Source organism: Mauremys reevesii, linkage group 22 (assembly GCF_016161935.1).
Source record: "Mauremys reevesii isolate NIE-2019 linkage group 22, ASM1616193v1, whole genome shotgun sequence".
NCBI classification, from domain to species: Eukaryota; Metazoa; Chordata; order Testudines; family Geoemydidae; genus Mauremys; species Mauremys reevesii.
In genome coordinates, this window is record NC_052644.1 from 3,491,454 (window position 1) to 3,515,378 (window position 23,925).

The 23,925-nt window shown below is 61.8% G+C and overlaps 2 protein-coding genes across 5 annotated transcripts; both read left to right on the forward strand.

The window, feature by feature from the left end:
* The first annotated feature begins 6,689 nt into the window (after window positions 1-6,689).
* On the forward strand, window positions 6,690-16,240 carry LOC120388159 (sushi domain-containing protein 6-like). Of its 3 annotated transcripts, none has more exons than XM_039509785.1 (5): window positions 6,690-6,730; window positions 9,874-10,018; window positions 11,406-11,618; window positions 13,538-13,685; window positions 14,421-16,240. In XM_039509785.1, exons 2-5 carry the CDS (start codon window positions 9,910-9,912, stop codon window positions 14,743-14,745), a joined length of 795 nt encoding a protein of 264 aa, XP_039365719.1. In that variant the 5' UTR covers window positions 6,690-6,730; window positions 9,874-9,909; the 3' UTR covers window positions 14,746-16,240. The 3 variants fall into 3 exon arrangements, with proteins under 3 accessions (XP_039365719.1, XP_039365718.1, XP_039365717.1); XM_039509784.1 differs by lacking the exon at window positions 6,690-6,730 and adding an exon at window positions 6,797-6,885; XM_039509783.1 differs by lacking the exon at window positions 6,690-6,730 and adding an exon at window positions 7,807-8,067.
* A 142-nt stretch (window positions 16,241-16,382) lies between these two features.
* On the forward strand, window positions 16,383-23,735 carry NCCRP1 (NCCRP1, F-box associated domain containing). Of its 2 annotated transcripts, XM_039509787.1 has the most exons (7): window positions 16,383-17,333; window positions 17,752-17,987; window positions 20,140-20,208; window positions 20,927-21,014; window positions 22,005-22,100; window positions 22,827-22,968; window positions 23,339-23,735. In XM_039509787.1, the coding sequence occupies exons 2-7, from the start codon at window positions 17,792-17,794 to the stop codon at window positions 23,477-23,479; spliced, it is 732 nt and encodes a 243-aa protein (XP_039365721.1). In that variant the 5' UTR covers window positions 16,383-17,333; window positions 17,752-17,791; the 3' UTR covers window positions 23,480-23,735. The 2 variants fall into 2 exon arrangements, with proteins under 2 accessions (XP_039365721.1, XP_039365720.1); XM_039509786.1 differs by lacking the exon at window positions 16,383-17,333 and having other exon boundaries at window positions 17,701-17,987.
* The last annotated feature ends 190 nt before the right edge of the window (window positions 23,736-23,925 follow it).

The following is a 23,925-nucleotide window of genomic DNA, read 5'->3' on the forward strand; positions in this document are numbered from 1 at the left end:
CCCACATGGCTGGGAGGAAGGAAGCTGCAGATTTCCTAACCGGCCTGGGGGGGGGGTGTGTCTGCTAGAGGTCCCACCGCACCCAAAAGCGCACGGTGGGAGGGTGTAAATGTCTCCTGCCCGGGGAGCCAAGCCTGCCGCTGCCGGGCTCCAACTACGATCTGGCTCTCGCCCGCGCCCGCGGGGCTGCCCTGCTCAGGCTGGGTCTGGAGCCCACAGGGAGCTTAGGGGCTGGGCAGGCCCATCGCAAAGGGCGCAGGCGCCCGTCCAGCCGTCCCGGTTCAGGCTTGTTTCGGCTGGATGCCGCCTAAGCCCAAATAGCAGCCGGTCCGTGCAGCCTGGAAACTGCTAACCCGCCTCCTAGCGAATCCGCTGCTCTGTCCTAGCTGCGCCGCCCGCTCTGGTGAGTGCAGGGCAACCAGCCACGGGTGGAGTCACCCGCCGTTTCACCGGGACCGTGTCTAGGCACCGAGCTCCCAGCACCTGCCGATCGCCCGAACCTGAAGTGCAAGGGGGCCGCTGGACAACGGAGCCCACAGCGTCTGCCCCACACCTGGCTCAGAGAGGCTGCCCCAGTGGAGGGCAGGGGCTGGCAGTGGCTACAGCAGCCTCCCCCCCACCACGCCTGGCCCCCCGTGTTACCATAACTCAGACGTGTGGGGCACGGGCCCAGGGTGAGATCTATTGACAGCCACCCCTGGAGTTCAAGCCACGCGGCTCTGTCCCTAGCCACAGGCCCCGTCTGCGCTGCAAAGGGCTGGCTTAGCTCCGGCGGCCGGGGCTGCGAGCGCTGAGCGGGGCTGGCAAAACCCCCAGCACCGCCGCAGTTATCCCAGCTACCCTGGGCTTTTCCGGCGACAGCTCGTCTCGCTGGGCAGGACGCTAGAATAAGGCACCAGCCAGTGCTGGTGTCCCTGGGAGCTTTTCGCTGGCCTCATAGCCTGGTGCTGGCTCTGCGGGCAAAACACTCCTGGTGGAGACGGAGCAGGTCAAATTCAGTCACTGGGTCAGCGACCCCAGGGGTGGAGCCCTGGGCTGAAGGGGAGCGCGTTTGTGTGTAGACAAGGCCTCAGTTCTGCAACTTCTCCGTCTCGACCTGCACGTTTCACAACGGCAGCGCAGGTCGCCGCAGCCTCCCGTTCTAGACAGGAACTGAATTCTTGCGGGGAGAAAATCTGTCTCATGAGCGCTGCCCAGCCCCGGCACAATCGGGGGGGCCCTGATCTCTGTCGGGGTTTGTACAGTACCTGGCTCCATGGAGGTCCTGAACTCCGCTGGGGCCAGGAGGTGCTGCCAGGATAGAACCATCGTCATCCGAAAGGGGAGAGGCCCTTCCCTGACCAGCGTTAACCACCGGCTTTCAAAGGGAGCCAGATACCACCATGATGGGCCCTGGCTATTGACCTTGTTTGACTAGAATAGACGTAAATTAACGTTTGTAATAACCTACCGGGTCCTCACAGGGTGATTTTTAGCAGTAGGGTTATGGGGGAGCGGGGAGCCAGGGTCTGCTGGGTTCTGTCCCCAGGGCTGGGACGGGTGTGGGGTGTATTGGGTTAGAGAGGGGAGCTAGAAGCCGGGACTCCTGGGTTCTGTCCCCAGGGCTGGGTGGGGCGTGGGGGTCTATTTGCTTAGAGCAGGGGAGCTGGAAGCCAGGACTCCTGGGTTCTGTCCCCAGGGCTGGGTGGGGTCTGGGGGTGTATTTGCTTAGAGCAGGGGAGCTGGAAACCAGGACTCCTGGCTTCTATTCCCAGCTCTGTCAGACTGTGTAACTTGGAGGCCTGGAGAGGGGAAAACGACTTACCCAGTTTCCCCATCATTGGGGTAATAATACTCCAGCTTGGGGACCCTGTGAGGATAAAGTCGTGCCTGGCTGGAGAACTCTGGCTTTGGCTGTAGCTCAGAGCTCCACAGGAACCTGCGTGTTCTGGGTGGCAGCCGGAGGTACCCTAACATCCTGTGCGGGCCGGGCCGGGCCTCGCACTCACCTCCTGCCCTGAAGCGAGCCCGAGCGAGGGGATTCCCTGCTGCGCTGCTGGGGGATTCACAGCAGGCAGGGTCCAGTAGCCCCTGACACACAGCGGGAGCCTTGAAAGCCCGGGGAATTTCTGACCACCTGAGGCTTCCCACATGCTAAGAAAAGCCCCTTTCTTTCCCCAGCAGCACCAGTAGCGCTGAGATCTCTCCCAGCCCCTCACTCGCTTTAACAGGCTGGGTGCTGGCCGACCTGCAGGGCCGCGGGGCGATCACGATCCAAACCCACCTCCTGCCTCAGCGAGGCCTTAGCTTGAAATCCCATTCTCCCCACTCGGGGGGGTTCTGTAGTCCCCATAACCCCCTCCCCCTGTACCCATGTCCCCCATTTCCCCTCCCACTAGTAGTAGTGATCTTGGCTGGTTGAGGTCTGGGCAGCGCCTGGCACAATGAGGGCCCTGATCTCGGTTGGGGTCCGGGCTGCAGCCGGCACAACGGGGCCCCAATCTCGGGGACTTCAGGTACCACCGTAATGCATGTGCTCCCCAATATTTTCATCGCCTCAGGGAGCGTTGGGATCCTCCCCACGTTCCGGTCCTGGCTGTAACAATCTGGGTTCAGGGTGGGAAAGGGGCCCCGTGTCCCAGTTCCTCCTGGGGAAGGCGCTGCTGCATGGGACGTCCCGGCTCTGCCCCCCTGATGCCTCCCAGGCCGTGGAACTGCTGGGGCCCAGCTGGATTCAAGGCAGCAGGTTTCGGCTCCTTAGACTCGTGCCAGTGGAGTGGCCGATCATGGGGCGTGGAGCCCGGCCCCGGCATCGGCCCCTCGGGAAATCGGCACCGGGCTAAAGAATTCCAATTTCTTTTCCATGTGAAATTTTGAAAAATTTGGGGGGTTCCCCCTTAAATTTCCCATGGAAAATTTTGGTGCTTTTTCAATCGCCTTCATTTTCAGTTTCCCCTAAATGTTGTCGGTAACCGCAGCCCTTTGAAACAAAAGCCCAAGGATTTCACCGGGAAATCGCCCCTATTCAATGACATTAAACCACCAGAAAATCGTCAGCTGGGATGAACAATGGTTACCTACATCAAAAAGCCATTTTAAAAAAAAAATCCTCCGATGAACCAAACCTCCTGGGGCTCTAAGCAGGACTCATTGGCCGTGCCCAGGCTAGACAGCTGGACTGCTTTAATCATCCTGGGGAACTTGGGGGTCTGTGCCCCACGTGTGGAGGTGTAAAGCACTCACACCTTGTTAGCATGAATTATATTACTGTTGTGCCAGGCGCTGTACGTTTGTATTGCTATGGGGTGTATTATGATAGCACTTAGGAGCCAGTCATGGACCGGACCCCATCATGCCATGCGCTGTATATTATTATCACTATTTATTATATGTATTACGGTAGCACCTAGGAGTCACGGACATGGACCCCATTGTGCTAGGCAGGAGATACATTTTTACGGCTATTAGGTGAATTACAGTAGCAGCAGGGTGTCCCACTCATGGTCCAGGACCTCATAGGGCTAGGTGCTCCCGTAATACTCCTAATAGCAATACAAATGTACAGCGCCTGGCGCCTTAGGGTGCCTAGGTGCTATCGTAATAGACCTAAGAGCAATATCCCACCGCTGACACCCCGGACCCTGCCCACCCAGTGGCAAGATGTAAACCCAGGTCAGTTCACACCCAGCGAGCTTTCCTAGAGCGGCCTGGCGGATCAGCCCCCCCTCGGGGCACTTCCCCATTGCCGCCCCATTCTTCGCTCACCAGAGCGATTCCTGAAGGTGACGAGGCAGCTCAAAATCCACCCTCCCCACCGCATCTCTGAGTCCTAGCCCAGATCTAAAAATAGCCAGGCAGATGGCGAGATCGGCTGTGACTGATAAAGGAGGAAACCACTGTCCTAGAGCTTGTGGAAAAAAGGCTGTGAATCAGACGGCTGAGCTACCCCTCCCCATAACATCCTGTTTCACCATAGTTAGAGTCCGAGCCTCTACCACATCCCTGCTCCGCAGCTTGGCCCAGGCACGTCACATTCCCACTCTCCATATGGGGAAACTGAGGCACACCACTGTCTAAAAACTCAAAAAATAGAACCAAACAAAACCAGAGCGTCCAGAAAATTAGAACGTCCCCCTGAGCTCTTTCCTCATCCCTCACCTTGCTTGAGATGTGACTCAACAATTCTCCTTGTTCTCGCGCAATGCATCAATTCTCTTCTTTTTAGGCCTTCTCTCAGTGGGGGACCTTGACTGACATCGGCTATTCCGGAATAACCTGACACCGTTTTGTAAAGAAGAAAACAATAGACCAGTGCTTCCCTGGTAGGAGATCACCCCGTTATTCCTCTCCCGGTTAAAACACGATTGTGGTTGGTTCAGAATTGCAGGAAATTCTCCGGTAGCATATTCACAGCCCATGCCACCAATAAGCCCAGCTGCAAGGCAGAAGTTCTCCCTACCGGATCCCTTGTCTAGGGATAAGAACGTAAGAACGGCCAGGTCCATCTAGCCCAGTATCCTGTCTGCCGACAGTGGCCAGTGCCAGGTGCCACGGAGGGAATGAACAGAAGGAGGAATCATCAAGTGATCCATCCTGTCGCCCATTCCCAGCTTCTGGCAAACGGAGGCTGGGGACACCATCCCTGCCCATCCTGACTAATAGCCATTAATGGATCTATCCTCCATGAATTTATCTAGTTCTTTTTTGAACCCTGTTATGGTCTTGGCTTTCACAACATCCTGTGGCAAGGAGTTCCACGGGTTGACTGTGCATTGGGTGAAGAAATACTGCCTTTGATAGCATCAAAATGGGTCTGTTTATAGATGATTAGCAAGCGCTCAAAGAATGATCTGAGCTATACTTGGAAGTTGGCCTCCTAGAGCGATGTCTGTCAGGGGGATGATAGGTTTGACCAATCTAACTCTACTGGTACAGCCTGCTAGTCTGTGGATGCAGTTATACCAGGATATAGGTGCCTCCCGCCTGGAGAGCTTATTCCCCATCCCATATAGGAATAGTGCTAACTTGGTGGAGTTGCTTTAACTAGGCCAGAATAGTTCAAACGGTACAACTTTAAAGCGCAGTGAGGCATTTTGAGAACAGAGCTCTGTTATTAATAGCCCGAAACCCAGGTGGCACAGTTAGAAACAACTTACTAACCCACGAGGTCGAATTGATTGAAAAAGAAAACAATTTTTTTGTATTGCACTTTTGATAGCACTAAGAAAAATTTGGGAGGAAATGAAAAATGTTCGGTTTCCATCAAAAAACTTCCCTAGACTTTTGTTGTGGTTTTGCCATTTTTTTTTCCTTTCAGTTTTTGGCCACCGAAAACTGAGGAGAGGGGGCAGTTGGAAGCCAAAGAAGTGTTAGTTTTTTTGCCAGTGAAAACCCCCAATTTTGTATTTTATTTATTTATTTTGGGGTTTGGCTGATCGAAAAGTGACCTTTTTAAAGGGCTGGAAGCCAAAAGCGTCTTAGGTTTTTCTTCCAAAACCAAAACGCCCAAAAGATTTTGACGGAAAAAGGACAATTTCAGGAAAACAAAAGTTTCTTCCCCCCCAAAAACTTGTATGGGTGGAAAAAAAAATGTGGGAAAGAAGGAACTAGCATGAAGGTTCATAGACCCACTGTGATCACCTGGTCTGACCTGGATAACCCGGGTCCTAGGACTTCTCTGAATGAATCCCTGTTCGAACTAGGCGGCTCTTTTACGACAACAGGCCACGTGGTGGGTTTTCTTTTGCCGAAGTGGGTCCCACCCCAGCCCTGGTTGCACCTGGAGGTGTCCCGGCCAGCACTGTCACCAACCCCAAACCTGGATGGGTTATAACTTGCCCCAGGAGTTATAGGGGGCCTTTCCTGGCCTGTTGTCTCCATGGGAAGAGCTGAGCAGGGAGGGAGCCTTTCGCGGCGCTGTAGGTCGGGGCAGCTGGCACCTCCTGGACGAGTGCTCTGCCCAGGAAGTGGGTGAGGTGCAGACGGGCCCCAAGGGGTGGTGGGGGGAGCCAGGACATGGCTCTCCGGTGTCTTGCCACAGGGCCAGCTAGCCATCTGTCCTAGGCACCTCGCCATTGGCTCTGAATGCCTCCCGTCCCAGGCTTCCAGGGCTGCAGGGGACTCCGGGAACAGGACACCGGGGACAGGCAGGTGGGTAACAAGGAATGGGGCACTGGGGCTGGGCAGGGTTCCCAAGGGATGCTGGGGCCCCGGAGGATTCAGGGTAACAGAGAATGGGGTATTGGGGATAGGCAAGGGCCCTGGGGGATTCCGGGTAACAGAGAATGGTCTGGTCTGGGTGGGTGGGGGCCATGGGGGATTCTGGGTAATGCAGGTGTTAGGGCCCTGGAGATTCTGGGTAACAGAGGCTGGGTGGGGTGGGCAGGGGCCGTGCGGAATTCTGGGTAACGTAGGTGCCTGGGCCCTGGGGGATTCTGGGTACAGAATTGGGTGCTGGGGCTGGGCTGGGCAGGAGCCCTGGGGGATTCTGGGTAATGGAGCTGTTAGGGCCCTGGGGGATTCTGGGTAAGAGAGGCTGGTCTGGTCTGGGTGGGCAGAGGCCCCAGGGGATTCTGGGTAATGCAGGTATTAGGGCCCTGGAGGATTCTGGGTACAGAATGGGGTGCTGAGGCTGGGATGGGCAGGGGCCCTCTGGGATTGTGGGTAACAGATGTTAGGGCCCTGGGGATTCTGGGTAACAGAGACTGGGGCTGGGTAGGGTGCACAGAGGACCCAGGGAACTCTGGGTAATGTAAGTGCTAGGGCCCTGGGGGATTCTGGGTACAGAATGGGGTGCTGGGAGCTCATTATGCCAAAGCAAAACTCTTCAGGGCTGGATGGGCAGAGTGATGCTGGGAAGTGGGTGAATGGGGAACAAAGGGAGAAGTGGGAGCCTGCTTGGAGCAGGTGAGGATTAGGCTGGGGTGATGGGAGAGGGTGTGTGTGAGGGTGGGGGGCTGACTCAGGCTGGGGTGCAGTGACCGGGTTGGGGGCAGTAGGGGCTGGCTCAGGCTGGGAGTTCAGGGGGTGCAGTGACCGGGCTGGGGGCAGTAGGGGCTTGCTCAGGCCGGGGGTGCAGTGACCGGTTGGGGGGGCAGTAGGGGCTGGCTCAGGCTGGGGGTGCAGTGACCGGGTTGGGGGCAGTAGGGGCTGGCTCAGGCTGGGGGTGCAGTGACCGGGCTGGGGGCAGTAGGGGCTGGCTCAGGCCGGGGGTGCAGTGACTGGGGGGCAGTAGGGGCTGGCTCAGGCTGGGGTGCAGTGACCGGGCTGGGGGCAGTAGGGGCTGGCTCAGGCTGGGGGTGCAGTGACCGGGCTGGGGGCAGTAGGGGCTGGCTCAGGCCGGGGGTGCAGTGACCGGCTGGGGCAGTAGGGGCTGGCTCAGGCCGGGGGTGCAGTGACCGGGCTGGGGGCAGTAGGGGCTGGCTCAGGCCGGGGTGCAGTGACCGGCTGGGGGCAGTAGGGGGCTGGCTCAGGCCGGGGGGTGCAGTGACCGGGCTGGGGGGGCAGTAGGGGGCTGGCTCAGGCCGGGGGTGCAGTGACCGGGCTGGGGGCAGTAGGGGCTGGCTCAGGCCGGGGCTCAGGCCGGGGGTGCAGTGACCGGGTTGGGGGCAGTAGGGGCTGGCTCAGGCCGGGGTGCAGTGACCGGGTTGGGGGCAGTAGGGGCTGGCTCAGGCCGGGGTGCAGTGACCGGGTTGGGGGCAGTAGGGGGCTGGCTCAGGCCGGGGGGGGTGCAGTGACCGGGCTGGGGGGGCAGTAGGGGGCTGGCTCAGGCCGGGGGGCTGTAGGGGGGGTGCAGTGACCGGGCTGGGGGGCCGTAGGGGGGGAGAGGAAATTGACTCGCGCTGGGAATTACCCCCCGCCCGCTGCTACTCGGATTTTCCAGCCGGCCTCTAGGGCGGAGCCGGCAGCTTTAAAACCCGCCCCCGGGCCGGCTCCGGCTCCGCTTTGCAAGTTGCTCCTGCTGCCTTCTGGGCCCTGGAGCCGGAGCCGCCGGGGGGACTCGCCCAGCGCCCTGCGGGGTGACCCCGGCTCCGGAGCGCCCCGGCTGGGGGGAGACGGGGCTGCCGTGATCCGGAGCGCCAGGACCCGGTGAGGGGGGGGTCTCTCCGGGGGCGAGGGGGGGCCCCTATGGGGAGCAGGCAGGGACCCCGGCTGGGGCAGAATCTCTAGGGGCGCGGGGACCCCGGGATGGGGTCTCATGGGGGGCGAGGAGCCCTAGGGGGAGCAGACGGGGACCCCAGATGAGGTCGGGGTGCAGAAGTTGGAGAGGGGAAGAATCCTCAGGGGCGCAGGGACCCCGGGATGGAGGGTGGGGTCTCCAGGGGTGCAGGGACCCCGGGATGGAGGGTGGGGTCTCCAGGGGCGCAGGGATGGGGTTTACTGTCTCCCTTTCTCCAGGGGTGCAGGGACCCCGGGATGGAGGGTGGGGTCTCCAGGGGCGCAGGGATGGGGTTTACTGTCTCCCTTTCTCCAGGGGTGCAGGGATCTATCTCTCCCCGTTTGAGGAGAAGTGTCTGACCCCCTCCACTCCCCCGAGCAGCTGGCTGGGCCTGGGACCTTGGGCATATTGGGGTGTGTGGATGCCCCTTGACAGTGGGGTGGGGGAATCGCTTCAGCTCTCGCTGGCTGGATCCCCCTTGAGACCCCTTGTCGGCCTGGGGCAGGGAGAGCCCCTTGAGTCCTGCCCTTAACTCTGGCACTGACGCTAAGTGGCTCCTGGCATGGCCAGGCCCCTTTTGGGGGGATCTGGGCAGGGCGGGGGTCCCTCCTGCTCCAGGTCGCTTTGAAAGCCAATAACCTGTGGAGCCCATGGCTGCCCCCCGTTCCCCTGCGCCTCAGAGCGCCAGCAGGCCGGGTGGCCGGCCAAGCCAAAGGGGAGATGCTTGGAGAGTGAGTGGCTTGGGATCTGGGGGCTCCCTGCCCCCACCCCAGGCTGCAGAGAAAGGAGCTGTGACTCTTACCAGGGTACAGGCTGGCGAATAGGGGGTGGCAAGTGGCCCCCCCCATCCAAATCCAGCCCCAGCTGCTAGAGACCAGCGGTTATCAAACCCCTTTTATCTAAAGCATTTTTGATGAACCTCTAAACCAGGGGTGGGCAAACTTTTTGGCCCGAGGGCCACATCTGGGTATGGAATTGTGTGGCGGGCCATGAATGCTCACAAAATTGGGGGTTGGGGTGTGGGAGGGGGTGCGGGCTCTGGGGTGGGGCCAGAAATGAGGCGTGCGGGAGAGGGCTCGGGGCTGGGATGGGGGTGGGGATGGGGGCACGAGGGCTCTGGCTGACGATGCAGGCTCTGGGGTGCAGGATGATAGGACTGAGGGGTTCGGAGGGTGGGAGGGGGATCAGGGCTGGGGCAGGGGGTTGGGGTGATGGAGGGGGTCAGGGGTGCAGGCTCCAGGTGGTGCTTACCTCAAGCAACTCCTGGAAGTAGTGGCATGTCCCATCTCCGGCTCCTATGCAGAGGCATGGCCAGGCTGCACTGCATACTGCCCCGTCCGCAGGAACCACCCCTGCAGCTCCCATTGGCCGCAGTTGCCGGCCAATGGGCGCTATGGGGGCAGCATATGGAGCCCCCTGGCTGCCTTTATGTGTAGGAGCCGGAGGGTGGACATGCTGCTGCTTCCAGGAGCCGCATCATGCGAAGAGTGGGGCAAAACCCGGACCCCACTCCCTGGCAGGAGCTCAAGGGCCGGATTAAAACATCTGAAGGGTCAGATGTGGCCCCCGGGCTATAATTTGCCCATCCCTGAACTAAACCCATTTCTCCAAAGCCAGTGGGTGTCTCCCTCCAGGTTCTGACCCATAGCTTGGTACTGGGAGGGAGAGGGGTGGTGCTCACTTTGTAAGGTGGGTTATCAAGTCATACAGGATGGTAACGTGTTGGCTTATTGCAGCTGGTTCTGCAGCTCTGGGCAGAGGCTACCGGTGAGATGGTGAAGGCGCCAGGATGTCCTGGGCTGCGCTGGCCCTCGGGTTACCTCCCCACGGCTCTGTTCTTCGCGGCGCTCTGCGGCTCTGGTGCTGTCCTCAGGAGGAAAGGTACTGGCTGCTTCTCACTTTCCAAACCTGCTCGTCTGCCTTTCCCTCCCCTCCTGAATGAAACCGTCCCATCAAAATGTTTTTGATGGAAAATTGGGTATTCGATTATTCAATGATCAGGTATTTGACAATTTTTTGGTAAAAAAAAACTGTTTCCCCCTGGAAAACTTGGTTTGTTTTTTTTAACTGAAGAACTGAGCACCTGAAAAGCAGAATATTTTCATTTGGCTTGGCAGCTGTGGGACCTCATGGGAGTTGTTGTCTGGATGTCCCCTGCTCCTGTTCTCGTCTATAGGCCAGTTAGACTACGCTTCCCATGATGCAACATGCTATCCGTTCTTGGACATTGGAGGTGGTTAATTATGGGCAATCCTGGCTGTGGCGTATCATGGGAGTTGTAGTCCGGTCAGGCAGCTAAGCTTATAGAGGAGAATGAGGAGCATGAGGCACATGAACTACAACTCCCATGAGGTGCAGCAGTAGCATTTCCGAATTGAAACAGTTGGGTGCTTGAATTTTTGCTGAAAAATCAAAAATTTCCAGGTGGAAAAACCCATTTCCTGACCATCTCTGCAGCCTGCCCCATAGCTCTTGTCTTGGTCCCCAATGCCTCAGCTCTAGGAATAGAGGGGTGGGAGCTAGGCTGGCTACGGGCTGGTCTCCCACCCCTCCCGCAGTAGATCTAGCCAGCCCAGTAGCTAAGATGCCAGTAGCTGGTTGAAGTTAGGGTGCAACGGCTGGTGCTGGGGGGAGCCCTCGGGAGAGAGGTTGATGGAGATGAGGAACGAAAAAGCCCAGCCAGCTTAGCCGTGGGTTTGCGGGCAGCGGGCATTTCACTGTTGGTGAGTCACTACTTCTCCATCCCTTCCACGGAACCAGGAAGTCCCCCACCATGCTGGTCTTGAGGCCAGGCTGAAATCTGGAGCGAAGCAGGGGCAGCTGGGGTGGGCGTCCTTCCCAGAGCAGCCAGACGCCGCAGGAGCGGCATGGGGAACTCGGCTCCTCCGGATCTAACCTCTCTCTGCCCTGGGGGAAATTTGGGGTGAGGGGAGACGATCCAAGGGCAAGAGGGAGGAAAAAGAAGGGGCTGGAGGGAGGGGAGAGAGAAACCAGAACGCTGCCCTTTGCCATCTCTGCGAGATAAGAGATCCCCATCCTACAGAGGTCATAGATCACCAGTGACTCTGCCGGGGAGAGATGCTCTCCCACTGGACCCCACTTCCTGCCTAGAGCTGGGGGGAGAACCCAGGAGTTCTGGCTTCCAGCAACCCCCCCTGCTCTAACCACTAGTCCGCATCATGCTTCACTGGCTTCTTACCCCCCTGAGGGGCTTCTGGTCCCCTTTTCCCCCATTTGAACCCTCAATGTGCCTGTTCGTCCCTTCCAGATTGCCAGTTCCCGGACCCCTCCGATCACACTACCTACAGGTGCGTGTCCCCGGCGTGCAAGCTGTCTCTGGGCAGCGGCGTGTTTAAGGCTGGCTCCATGGTGCAGCATTTCTGCGAAGCCGGCTACGTCCTGGCCGGCCACCCTGGGGTCTCTGTCTGCAAGGGCGGCCAGTGGAGCGTGCTGAAGCCGGTCGTCTGCAAGCCCCTGGCAGGTCAGTGCGTGCCCAGGCCGGCGGTCCCTCTCCTGCTGCGATGGGCAAGGGCCTCTGCCAGAAACGTGGTACCCATTGGGGCCCCACAGCAGCTCGCAGGACCTGTTTGCTCAGCCCGGCGGCAGCTGCTAGCATAGGCAGATGTGGTGCTGTCCTAGTGCTGAGAAATGGATGCTGGGGGAAATGCGACCTCTGTGTGCCGCTTCCTCGTCTGTATTATCATTGCATATTGCAGTCGCACCTAGGAGCTGCCATCCATTGCCCAGGTTCCCATTGTGCCAGGCACTGTACAGTTTTACTGCTATTAGGTGTATTACGGTAGCGCCTAGGACCCCATGTCATGGCTTAGATCCCCGTTGTGCCAGGCGCTGTACGTTTTAATTGCTATTAGGTGTATTACGGCAGCGTGTGGGTGCACCAGTCATAGACCACGCTGTGCCAGGTGCTGTACAGTTTTATTGCTATTAGGTGTATTACGGTAGCACCTAGGACCCTGCATGGCCCAGGTCCCCATTGTGCCAGGTGCTGTACAGACACGGAATAAAAAGAGGGCCTGACAAAGCCTAAAATCCAGCTATTAGCCCCATTCTGCAGCTGGGGAATGGAGACCCAGGTTTACCAAGGTCCTTCAATGCCCAACTCCCATGAGAAGTCTGGGCCTTAGAGTGACTCGCCCCAGGCCAGCACCCTCCCCCCCGTGTCACGTCTCTGAACCTGGGCTGCCGGGCGCTAACCAGAGCTGTGGACACAGTCAGGCTCCGGCGGGAGCTCTGGCTCCCGGGCCCATCACCTCCCTCGGCTCTGGAGTCTGAGCCGTGACGGCTGCATTTGGCGTGGGAGCTCCAGGCCGGGTCGGAGTGGGGCTCTGAGACTCGCTGCCGGGGGGCTGGGTAGACGGACCCACCCAGGCGCTTGCCAGCGGTCGCTCCCAGGGCCGCCTTTGCCTTTGCTCAGGAAGCTGCATCTTGCGGTGCGTGGGCGGCTCCCTGAGGCCGGGCTGCGTTTCCTCTCTGTTACGTTTCTCTTCCGGGGGTGTGACGCTGCCGGTGGAAACTTCCTTCTGCTCCTTGACGGGGGTGGGCACGCAGCCCGTGTGACGCCTGCCGGGAAGGGTGCTGGTGGGGTGGGGGGAGATGGGGCCGCGATGGCTGGGAGTCTCCTCTGTGCATCCACCATCTGCCCCTGAGCTGCTCCCTCGCCCCCTGCCCTCGCTGGTATCTCCATCTCTGTTCCAGGAGGGACGCTGGCACCCACAGGAATTGGGGGGGGGGCCCTCTGCTCCCTCTTTTCCAGCACTTGGGATGAGGCGGGTGAAACCCAGCCACGGTCAGTCATGTGAGAACACCCCTGGTTAGTCCCCACCCCATGGTGCTGTCCCTGCTCCAGACCACTAACCTATTAACTAAAGAGAGGCTGCGTGGTCTAGTGGATAGAGCGCTGGGACGTGGAAGACCTGGTTTCTATTCCCTTGGCCAGCTGGATGACCTTGGACAAGTCACTTCCTCACCCTGTGCCTCAGTTTCCCCACTCACCTTTTGTCTATTTAGACTGAGTTGTGTGAGACTGGAGGGGGCAGAGTCTCACTCTGGGTCTGGGCGGCGCCTGGCACAAGAGGGGGGACCCCCATCTTGGCTGGATTCTGCAGTGAAGGTCCCCCAGATCTTGGTGTTGCCAGGTGCCGTGGGAGGCACCTGCCTTCCTGGCACCTGAGCGCCATCTAGGGCCCGGAGGGCGCACGTCCCCCATTTGGGTTTCGAGTCCCTCTGGCTGCTTGTTGTTTAATGCATCCCCTTGGGGGTCGGGCTCCAGTTTGGGGGGCTGGTACCTGAGATCTGGCCGCCCTGAGCTGCAGGTGGCTGTGAAATGTCCCAGCTGCTGTGTGTGACCTGCTGACCTTCCTCTCCCCCCCCCGCCCACAGGATCCCCGGTGCCTCGCCCCGGCTCCGTCATCGCTGTCTCCTCCATCCCCATGGTGGCTGCGGCCTCGGTGACGGCGTCCGCCCTGCTGCTGGTGGCCATGGTGTGTGTCCTGGTGGGGCCGAAACCCTGTAGCTACTGGTGCTGGAGGTGAGCTCTGCCGCCTTTCTGGTGGGGGGGGGCTGCCCCGGCTGGAGCAACGGTGCTGGGGGAGCAGGCACAAACCTGTGCTCCCTTCTCCCATTGGTTGATGTCCCCGGGGGGGTCCAGCCCCCACCCTCTGTCTCTCCCCTTCCTGCCCAGCCCCTTGGGGTGCGTGGGTCTGACTCACTCTCTGGCCTCCTCTCATCTTTGCCCGGTCAGTCAGTGCTGACCCCAAGGCGGGACTAGGGGGCACCACGCTGCAGGGGAGGGGGCTGCGCAGAGGGTGCTGGGGAAAATGATGCCCAGCAAGAAGGGAAGTGACTTGTGCTGGGTCAGCGTAAGGACCAGGGCAGCCAGCCCCCCTGCGCTAACCACTAGCCCCCACACTCCTCCCAGAGCCCGGGAGAGAACCCAGGAGTCCTGGGCTCCCAGCCCCCTGCGCTAACCACTAGCCCCCACACTCCTCTCAGAGCCTGGGAGAGAACCCAGGAGTCCTGGCTCCCAGCCCCCTGCGCTAACCACTAGCTCCCACACTCCTCCCAGAGCCCGGGAGAGAACCCAGGAGTCCTGGCTCCCAGCCCCCTGCTCTAACCACTAGACCCCTTGCACCCCACCCCACTACTCCCTGTTGTCATGGCGGTCCTACCCCCATTGTGGTGGGGCCCCAGGGGTGGGGGGGGGAAGGTCTGGGGCCCCAGGGCGCAGCCGTGAACTTGACGAGGTCTCCCCGTCCCCGAGCAGGTGGTACGAGCCCATGCAGGAGTCCGAGGTGAGCACCGTCGACAGCTGCCCGGTGCCGCTCCCGTCCTACGAGGAGGCCGTCTATGGCTCCCAGGGGGGGCCCGTGCCGCCCGCCCCCCCCGCGCCGACGCCCCTCGTCCTCTCCAGGGGCCTGGCCCCCCCATCGGAAGCAGCCGAGCCCTGTTGGAGTCCAGAGGCCGCCACCCCGCCCCCTTCCTACCAGGAGAGCCAAGCGGCAGCTGCGGGCGGCTCCGGCCTGGCCCGGCGCACGGCGCCCCCTGCCCGGTTCCTATTCCCCGGGGCTGCAAAGGACCCGTGCAGGTAGCCGGGGGGCCGGGGGGCCCCTGGCAGGACCCCGACACTACAGCAGAGACTCCTCATTTGAAGCACACGCAGCCTGCTCCATCTTTTAACTTGCTGAGGGGAGAGGACCCCCCCCCCCCACCAGTTACTCAGCAACTTGTGAAGCTGATGGGACCAAAGCAGCCCCCCTCAGAGGGGCGTCTGCAGCCGTCCGCCTGGATGGGGGCTCCCGGGGCTGAGGGACCCCCCCCCGCAAGCTAACGGCTCTGTCTTCGGGGCAGCCCCTAGGGGCTGATCTTTGCCAGCTGGCTGGTAGCCGCCCGCTCAGCGTGTTCTGATCTCTCTGCACGGCCACCCCGTGGGATCCCAATTTTCCCTGCCCCACACTCCTCCCACCAGGGTGTCAGTTCCCAGCAGAGCCGTCATGGGTTAACTCAGGGGACAGCTGCCACCTCCCTCCAGCTGTGAGGATCCAGGGGGGCGGGGGGCAGATTTCTCCCCTGCCCCCGCCCCCGAGTTCCTAATGCTCTGGGGAACATCCCCTGGGCCTGTTCCATTCTTGGGGGGCCTCCTGTGTGGTCAACAACCACCCCCCACAAAGAGACCCTGCTCCCCCCAGCTTTCCTGACTCTTCCTATGCTCCCCACACCCCTACCCCCCAATGCCACCATCCGTGGGTCCCCGCTGGAAGGGATGAGCCCAGCCCCTCCCCCTGTGTCCGTCCCTCCATCCAGCTCCATGCACTTTCTCCCTTTGTGTGTGTTGATTAAAATGACCCAGGCTGCTTTATCCCTGGGCCATACTGATGCCCCCCCCCAGGCCGCAGGTGCTGCTCCGTGGCACTGGGGCTGGCTGGCAGGGGCAGTTGCACCTGCATCCCAGAAGGGGGTGCCGCGGGTGTGGTTTAAATAGCTGCACCCCGCCTCCCTAGCGCTCCCCAGGGTGGGTGGCTTTTGTCTCTTTCCCCCTTCCCACCCCCATCACCCAGGCTCTCTGGCTTGGCTACCGGGGGGTGAGCTGGCACCCCTGGCGGGGGGAGCAGAGTGCAGGGGGAAGCGGCTGCAGGTTCGAATCCTGGCTGGCTCCCGGGCCCATCCTGCACAACAACCGCTGGGTCCGCGGGCGGGGTGCTGGGCAGGGGCGAATCTTGGGTTATTCCTCGACAGTTGGGCCCGTGTGGCCGGAAGTGGCCAATGGCCCAGGGGCCAGGTAGCCCCACGAAGCTCCTGTTGAAGCCGGGTCAGGTGCTCGGGCTGGCCGGCCTACACACGGGCACACGCCCGCCCGCCCCCCACGGGGCTGGTTTTGCACAAGGTTGATGGTTCTAGGTTTGTATTTAATGACTATGGGTTTGGTTTTCTTTGCTTTGATGTATTTAAAGGGGGGGGTATTTCTCAACACTCCTCCCCCCAATTTGCGTGCCCCTCCCCCCACCGCTCTGTGATGCTGGGACGGGGGTTGTGGTCCTGGGGGCTATTAAGGATCCGAGGTGCTAATTAAAACACTCACCCCACCCGCCCCTTGTCTCCCAGGTCTGGTTTTGTGCAGGGGAGGGGCCGTGTGTTAGAACTAGGAGTGTGTGTGGGGGGGTATAAGCCCCCATTTGTCCTTCTGATCGCCCCCCACCTTGTCTCCCTATACTCTCCTCCCCCTTGGCTGCGGGAGGCAGGTGCTCGAAGTTCGGGGGGAGGCGTGGGGGGGGGGGGGCTTAACTTGGCCTCCTGCCTGGTTGTAGGTGCTGGAGGCTCAGAGGGGCAGGGCCTCCCCTCTCCACCCTCCCCCCCGCCCCAATTCCAGTCAGTGCCAGTGGGAGCTGCAGCCCGTAGACCCCTGCTAGGCCTGTCACCCCTTCCCTGGGGGCGGAGTCCCCACTGGCTCTGGGCCTGCTGCTGGGGGGCAATGGGGCTCCCAGCTGGATTCCCCAGCCCCACCTGCCCCCCTTTTGTGGCGGGACGGGGTCCTCAGGCCTCCCCGCTTGGCAGGAGGGGCAGGTCCCCTGTGCTTAGTGTCAGCCCTTTGATTTCATCCCAGCTGGTCCCTGCTCGGCCCCTCGCCTGGTGGGACACCCCCTTCGAAGAGCTGCTGGCCCCTGGCTACAGGAAGCAGGGGATTAAATCGACCCTGGGGCTGCTCAGTCCGGCGGGGCCTGGCCCCCTCTCTGCCCTCCTGTATGTGGCCCAGTCGCTGTGGCTGCCACAGGGGTCCAGCGGGGGACCCAAAGCCGGGACCCCCACACCGGTGCTGCGGCCCCCCCAAGGGGGTGATTCCAGCTCCCGCCGTTGCGCCCGTGCCAGTCACATGAAATCCCTTAGCGTGAAGGCTCAAGCGGTGAGGCCGGCCCTCAGCTCGCTGGGGCGTTGCTGTTAGCTGTGACGTTCCGCCCCAGCCCTGGCTGCATCTCTCGGCGAAGGGGCTGGAAACTGCTAGAACCAAGGATGCTGCTGCTGGCCCTTTGTCTGCGTGGGAGGGAGCAGCTGCCAGGGCCCAGCCGGCCGCAGGAATCTGAGGTGTCAAGGAAGAGACAGTGGGAGGCGCCGGCCTGGCCTGTCCGGGCACCTGGCTTCCTTTGTTCTGTGGCAGCTGGGCCGACAGGTTCTGATCCCTGATCTGGTTTGTTTCAAACCGCTTCCTGGTGGAGGGCCCTGCCCACACGGAGCTGGGGTTGGCCCAGGTCCCAGCGGCACCCCCCTCGGCCCTTTCCCTGCGGCTGGGGGAGGGGAGGGGCTAGGACTCCTGGGTTCCTGTGCCAGCTCTGGGAAGGGGGGGGGTGTTGGGGGAGGGGGGTTGGGATTAAGAACCTCAGCGGAGTGGGGGAGCCTGGGCCTGGGCTAGCAGGGGGCTGTGGGTCAGGAGGGAGGGGCCCCGGCAGCTCTCCGTGGGGCTGTGCCTTTGCGGCTTGCACAACAAGTGTGTACGTGTCCCGCCTGCCCACAGCCCGTGTCATCACCTCCCCACCCCCACCCCGGCTGGATCCCCCACCCCGCCGTTGCCCCACAAACCTTCCTGTTCCTCGTCCCGCCCTGGGCAGGAATCCCAGCTCCCCAGTCTCCCTCCTGCCACCCCTCGGGATGGCGTCCCAGCAGCTGCGGGCCCAGACGCTGCCCCTCTCCCCCGGGGCCCAGGAGCGCAGCTGGCAGCAGCAGTTCGAAGGGGCCTGGGAACTGGGCCGCAGGGGGGTCCCCCCGCCCAGGGACCCCGACTGGAAAGCCCTGTGCCAGCGCAAGCCCTTCGAGAGGAACCTGCTGCGGAGCCCCAACCCCGAAGGTAACGTCTGTCCCGCCGCGACCGCCTGATGCCAGCTGCTCCCTAGGGGCAGGGCCTGGCTCCTCGGCTGAGTCAGCCCCAGCTGGGGGGGGGGGGAGGGGGGATATGTACGGTGGTAACAGCCGGGGTCCTGGCGTGCCAGGTGCTGCACGCCGTCCCGGCCCTGGAAAGCTCCCAGTCTCGCCAGCCAGGCTGGGCCGTGGGGAAGGGAAGGGGGAGGGGCATGAGCCGGGGGGGGGGGCACCCTGGTTAATAAACCCCGGGGCGTGCCTGGTGAGGGGAGGGTCTGCACAGGACTTGGAGGGGGGGGGAGTTCCCCTCCTATGGAGCTATTTCAAAAGGTCCCCAGATCTCCCCGTAGCGTGACCAGATGTCCCGATTTTATAGGGACAGTCCCGATTCTGGGGTCTTTTTCTTATCTAGGCTCCTATTACCCCCCACCCCCTGTCCTGATTTTTCACACTTGCTGTCTGGTCCCCCTGCCCCCCCTCCCCCTGGGGCCTATCCGCCCGCTGGGCCGGAGCCAAGCGTGGGGGGGCTGGAATGCGGCCGGGGGAGCCTGACTAGCTGCACCCCCCTACCCCGCCCGCGCGCCAGGCACCTGCTTCGCTCGCTCCAGTAACCGGCCCAAACGCCGGCACTTGGCCCAGGGCCGCTCCAGTACCATGCAGCACGGGAAGGGTTAATCAGTGCTGCTCCCTTCCCCTGCTCCAACAGAGGGGTCCTGGGTCAACAGCTGCCCCTCCCCAGAGGGCACGGGATTGCTGTGTAAACAGCGGCCCTGCCCCTCCCCAGAGATGGCTGCATCTCCATGCCAGGGCACAGGATTGCTGTGTAAACAGCGGCCCTGCCCCTCCCCAGAGGTGGCTGCCTCTCCATGCCAGGGCACAGGATTGCTGTGTAAACAGCGGCCCTGCCCCTCCCCAGAGGTGGCTGCATCTCAGCACTGGGGAGGGATCTTTGTAAACAGCGGTCCTGCCCCTCCCCAGAGATGGCTGCATCTCCATGCCAGGGCACGGGATTGCTGTGTAAACAGCGGCCCTGCCCCTCCCCAGAGGTGGCTGCATCTCAGCACTGGGAAGGGATCTTTGTAAACAGCGGCCCTGCCCCTCCCCAGAGGTGGCTGCATCTCAGCACTGGGGAGGGATCTCTGTAAACAGTGGCCCTGCCCCTCCCCAGAGGTGGCTGCGTCTCAGCACTGGGGAGGGGTCTCTTTGTCAGTGGCTGCTGTGCTCCTCCCCAGAGGGGGCTGCAGTGTATGGTGTTTCTGTGCGGTTGATGGCCTGCTGCTGCACCCTACTCCAGAGGCAGCGGCACCCCAGTACTGGGTGAGGGATCCCTGTGTTAAGAGCTACGACCTCCCACCCCAGAGGCAGCTGGTTGTCAGTGCAGGGTGAGGGATTTTGTATAAAGCCCCCCACGTCCCACCCCAGAGACAGCCGCATCTCACCGCTAGTTGACGGATCCCTGTATAAACAGCTGCCGTGCCCCACCCCAGAGGCAGCTGCATCTCGGGTGATGCGATTCCCTGTTTGGGATGTGCTGTGGGATCCCTCGGGAGTGGAGGGGTTAACATCTTTCCTCATTCACGTGGCCTGAAGGCAGAGGTCTCTGCTGCAGGGAAGGAGGCTCGGGGGCCTGTCCCAGCTCGCCGGCTCGTCTCTGGAGGAAAGGGGATTTAGCTCTGACGCCAGTCCCAGCCTGCTGCCCGGGAGTGCCCCGGGTGCCGCCAGGGCCGTGGCTCTGGGACTGCTCCATCAGCTCGATGAATCAGCATCCCCCCACCCCCACCCTACTCTTACAAATAGTTCTCCCCTGTGGCGCCTTCCAGACCCCTCCCCGGCTACTCTCTGGGGGTGGGGGGGAAACTGAGGCACCGAGCAGGAAAGTGGCTTGACCAAAGCCACGCAGAGAACCCAGGAGTCCAGGCTCCCAGCCCCTCCCCACCAACCCACTAGCCCCCTCTCTGTGATACAACCCAGGCGTCCTGACTCCGATGCTAACCACTGAGCCACGCTGCCTCCCTGGAAGAAGGGTGGAGGACGAGCGGGGACGGGGGCGCTGCTGGGGTGGGATTGTGGAGGGCTGGGGGGTGTTGTGCTTAGGCTGGAGGGGTGACCGTGTTGTGTGTTTCGTTCCCCCCCCCCATCAGGTGTGAACATTTCGGAGCCAGCTCCCCGCCAGCCACCCAACAGCCCCCGGGGGCCGCTGGAGTCCTTGGGTAAGTGCAGGGAAAGGGAGCCGGGGTGGGGGGCTGGTTCCCCCTTCCCCCTCTGTCCTCCTATGGGGCACTGAGGAGCATAGGCATTGGGCCTGGCCCTGCTGGAAACCCGGGGGCTGGGAGCTGCCTTGTGTGTCCCGGGAGGGGCAGCATCAGGCAGGAAACCTGCCTCTGCGTACTTCACCTCTGCTTCACGGCCTCCCCACAGGGCTAAGCTGGGTGCCCTTCAATTTCCCTGGGGGCAGCTGCATCCCTATATAAACCGCTGCCATGTCCCACCCCAGAGTCAGCTGCATCGCAGGTCCGGGCGAGGGCTCCCTGTATAAACCGCTGCCACGTCCCACCCCAGAGTCAGCTGCATCGCAGCTCCGGGCGAGGGCTCCCTGTATACACCGCTGCCATGTCCCACCCCAGAGTCAGCTGCATCGCAGCTCCGGGCGAGGGCTCCCTGTATACACCGCTGCCACGTCCCACCCCAGAGTCAGCTGCATCACAGCTCTGGGTGAGGACTCCCTGTATAAACCGCTGCCATGGCCCACCCCAGAGTCAGCTGCATCGCAGCTCTGGGTGAGGCATCCCTGTCTAAGCCGCTAGTCCTCCCTAGAGCCAGCTGCATCTCTTGTGCTCCTGGTACAAGCCTCCTCTGGCTCTGCAGACCCAGTTGCTGTCAGGGAGGCTTTTTTCTGCTGCATTTAACCCTCCTTGTTACCCTCCCAAGGTGATTTCAGTGGCTGGGCCATTAGCACCGAGGAGCTCCCTCCCCTGGCGGGCGGCACGAAGCCCGGCTCTGCGGCTCCGCGCTTCAGGTGAGCAGCTGTCCTGGGCCAGCCTGGGGATCAGGCGGCTACTCGTGACTGGGCCGTCGACGTGGTTTATGGCCCTGCTGTCGCCCCCTTGTGCCCGCACAGCTCTAGCAGGAGATCCGGGCGCGTTGGGCACGTGCCTCCCTGGGCTGGATCCGAAGAGAGGGAGCTGGGCATGCGTCTGGCCGGCTAGTGCAGCCCCCCTGGGGGGCGCGGGACGGGGGAGGCCTAATTCTGGAGCTGGTTGCTTTACTCACCTAGCCAGTGGCACCGCCCAGGCTAGGTTAGGCCAGGGTGTAGATCGCCCCGTGTGGCGACACTGGGTGGTGCAGGCTTGAGGCGACAGAAGGGAACCGGAGTCGGGGTCTGAGTCCAGCAGCCTCCATGAAGAATTGTGAGTGTTATTTATTAGCTGGCTTACCATGGCACCCAGGCACGCCAGTTATAGACCCGGCCTCTGCTGCGCCAGGTGCTGTACGTTGCCATTGCTATTAAGTGTATTACAGTAGCACCTCGGCGCCCCAGTTGTGGCCCAGGCCCCCACTGCGCCAGGCGCTGTACGTTGTTGTTGCTATTAGGTGTATTACGGTAGCACCTTGGCGCCCCAGTCGTGGCCCAGGCCCCCACTGCGCCAGGCACTGTATGTTGTTGTTGCTATTAGGTGTATTACGGTAGCACCTCGGCGCCCCAGTCGTGGCCCAGGCCCCCAATGCGCCAGGCGCTGTACGTTGTTGTTGCTATTAAGTGTATTACGGTAGCACCTTGGCGCCCCAGTCGTGGCCCAGGCCCCCACTGCACCAGGCGCTGTACGTTGTTGTTGCTATTAGGTGTATTACTGTAGCACATTGGCTCCCCAGTCGTGGCCCAGGCCGCCACTGCGCCAGGCGCTGTACAGACACAGAACAGAAAGACGCCCCCTGCCCTGTACACCTGTCCCCTGCGGTTCCAACTGACCCGCTCCTCCCTGATCCTTTTCCTTCCCCCTCCTTGCAGCTGGTGCATCAAACAGCAGCGGGTCGACCTGCTGGCCGAGGGGCTGTGGGAAGAGCTCCTGGACTCCTACCAGCCGAACATCACCGTCATGGACTGGTATTGGCTCCTCTTTGAATGCCGCGGGGGGCGGGTGCCAATCGCTGCCTCCACATCTCCCCTCCCCCGGTACCTGGTCCAGCTCCCCAGGGCCAGATATGGGGGTGCTGGCCAGGGTGTGGGGCACCGTGGTGCAGTGCCTTGGTTGGGCTGAAGGGGGCACATCATCCTTTCCCACGCCCTGTGCAGAGCCATGTCCAGGCTATGGGGCAAGAAGGACCGTAGGGCAGTGGGGGTGACACTCATCTGAGAATCAGGACACCTGGGTTCCATTCCTGGCGCCCGGCCCTTCTCTTGTGCCTCAGTTTCCCCATCTGTGATAATTTGGGAGTCCCGGCTCTCCATCCTCTATGCTGTAACCACTGGACCCTACTTCCCTCCCAGAGCTGGGGGGAGAACCCAGGAGTCCTGATTCCCCCCAACACTAACCACTAGACCCGCCCCCTGCCAGAACTGGGGACAGAACCCAGGAGTCCTGCCTCCCTCTAGCCTAGGCTTTGCCTCTAAAATGAGGATCATGGTACTGCCCCCTTCTGGGTCACAGCTGCAGCTTCGCATTGTTACTATTTGCCAGAGAGAAATGGGGGATTTCTTGAGCATCCCTTATACCACCCTCCTCCCGACCTTCATTCCCGCCCGGTAATGGGGACCAGCTCCCCCGGTTCACCCCAGGTTTTGGCAGCGGGGCGGGATGGCTGCTGTTACCTGCCCTCTGTTCCGGTGCAGGTACGAAGACAGCCGGCTGGCTGAGACCGTGTACCAGCTGCACGTCCGGCTGCTGGCTGCCGACGGGCAGACGGCCCTGCAGGAATTCCACCACCAGGGCCCCGAGCACGGGGCGTCCCAGGAGAAGAAGAACTGGTGCCATGTAAGGGAGACGTGCCCGCCCCCCGGGAAGGGAGGGGGGTGAGACAGCTCAGGAGTAGCAGGGGTAGGGGTGACTTGGATACACAATATCTGGGCTAGGTCCCAGTCTCCTGAGCATGCCAGGCCCCAAGGACCCACTGGGGCAGGCCCACAACTGGAGGGAAACTGAGGCACGCATCGGCATCATGCAAATAGCTGCTCCCCACTTGGTCAGAGGGGGCTCGGGCCTTGCCAGTGCAGTGGGTGGCTGAGGGCAGAGGGAGACGGGGGCTGGGAAGGGGCACCAGGGGTGGGGAAGACGCAGCGCTGGGTCGGGCTCGGTGTCTCTTTGGGCCGTGGGTTCAAGTCCCGATGGTTTCCCCATTTCGAAGGTTTCCCACGTTTTCCACGGCTACGGCCCGGGAGTGCGCTACGTCCATTTCCAGCACCGGACCTTGGACGCCGAGACGCCGGGCGGGCTCCGCCGCACCAGAGCGACGGACAGCAGCGTCTCTGTGCAGCTGCGGGACTGACGGACGGGCCGGCAGCCGGGGGGCGGGGGAGGGCGCGGTTCCGTTTCTGTTCCCCCAGGGGCTGATGACAGTTCCCGGGCAAAAGCCGGTGCTGGATTCACTGGGAGCGGAGAGCCCTGCCCCCTCTCTGTGCCCTGGGGGCAAAGCTGGGGCTGGGTGAGGCCTGTCAGGTCAGTCTTGCCGCAGGGGTCTGGGAGCCAGGACTCCTGGGTTCTGTGCCCAGCTCTGGGAGGGGAGTGGGGTCTAGTGGGTTAGTGCGGGGGGGGGGTGGGTGGGTGTCAGGACTCCTTGGTGTTATTCCCAATTCTGGGAGGGGAGTGGGGTCTAGTGGTGAGAGTCAGGGTGGGGCAATCTGGGAACAAGGACTCCTGGGTTCTATTCCCAGCTCTGAGAGGGGAGTGGGGTCTAGTGGTTAGAGCAGGGGTCTGGGAGCCAGGACTCCTGGG

Excerpts from the sequence above, each read along its gene's own strand:
- LOC120388159 (XM_039509785.1), top strand. The coding sequence starts at position 9,910 with ATGGTGAAGGCGCCAGGATGTCCTGGGCTGCGCTGGCCCTCGGGTTAC. Across the intron at positions 10,019-11,405 it reads TGCTGTCCTCAGGAGGAAAG|ATTGCCAGTTCCCGGACCCC; the intron begins GTACTGGCTGCT and ends CGTCCCTTCCAG. Across the intron at positions 11,619-13,537 it reads CGTCTGCAAGCCCCTGGCAG|GATCCCCGGTGCCTCGCCCC; the intron begins GTCAGTGCGTGC and ends CCCCGCCCACAG.
- NCCRP1 (XM_039509787.1), top strand. The coding sequence starts at position 17,792 with ATGGCGTCCCAGCAGCTGCGGGCCCAGACGCTGCCCCTCTCCCCCGGG. Across the intron at positions 20,209-20,926 it reads GGGGCCGCTGGAGTCCTTGG|GTGATTTCAGTGGCTGGGCC; the intron begins GTAAGTGCAGGG and ends TACCCTCCCAAG. Across the intron at positions 22,969-23,338 it reads AGAAGAAGAACTGGTGCCAT|GTTTCCCACGTTTTCCACGG; the intron begins GTAAGGGAGACG and ends CCCATTTCGAAG.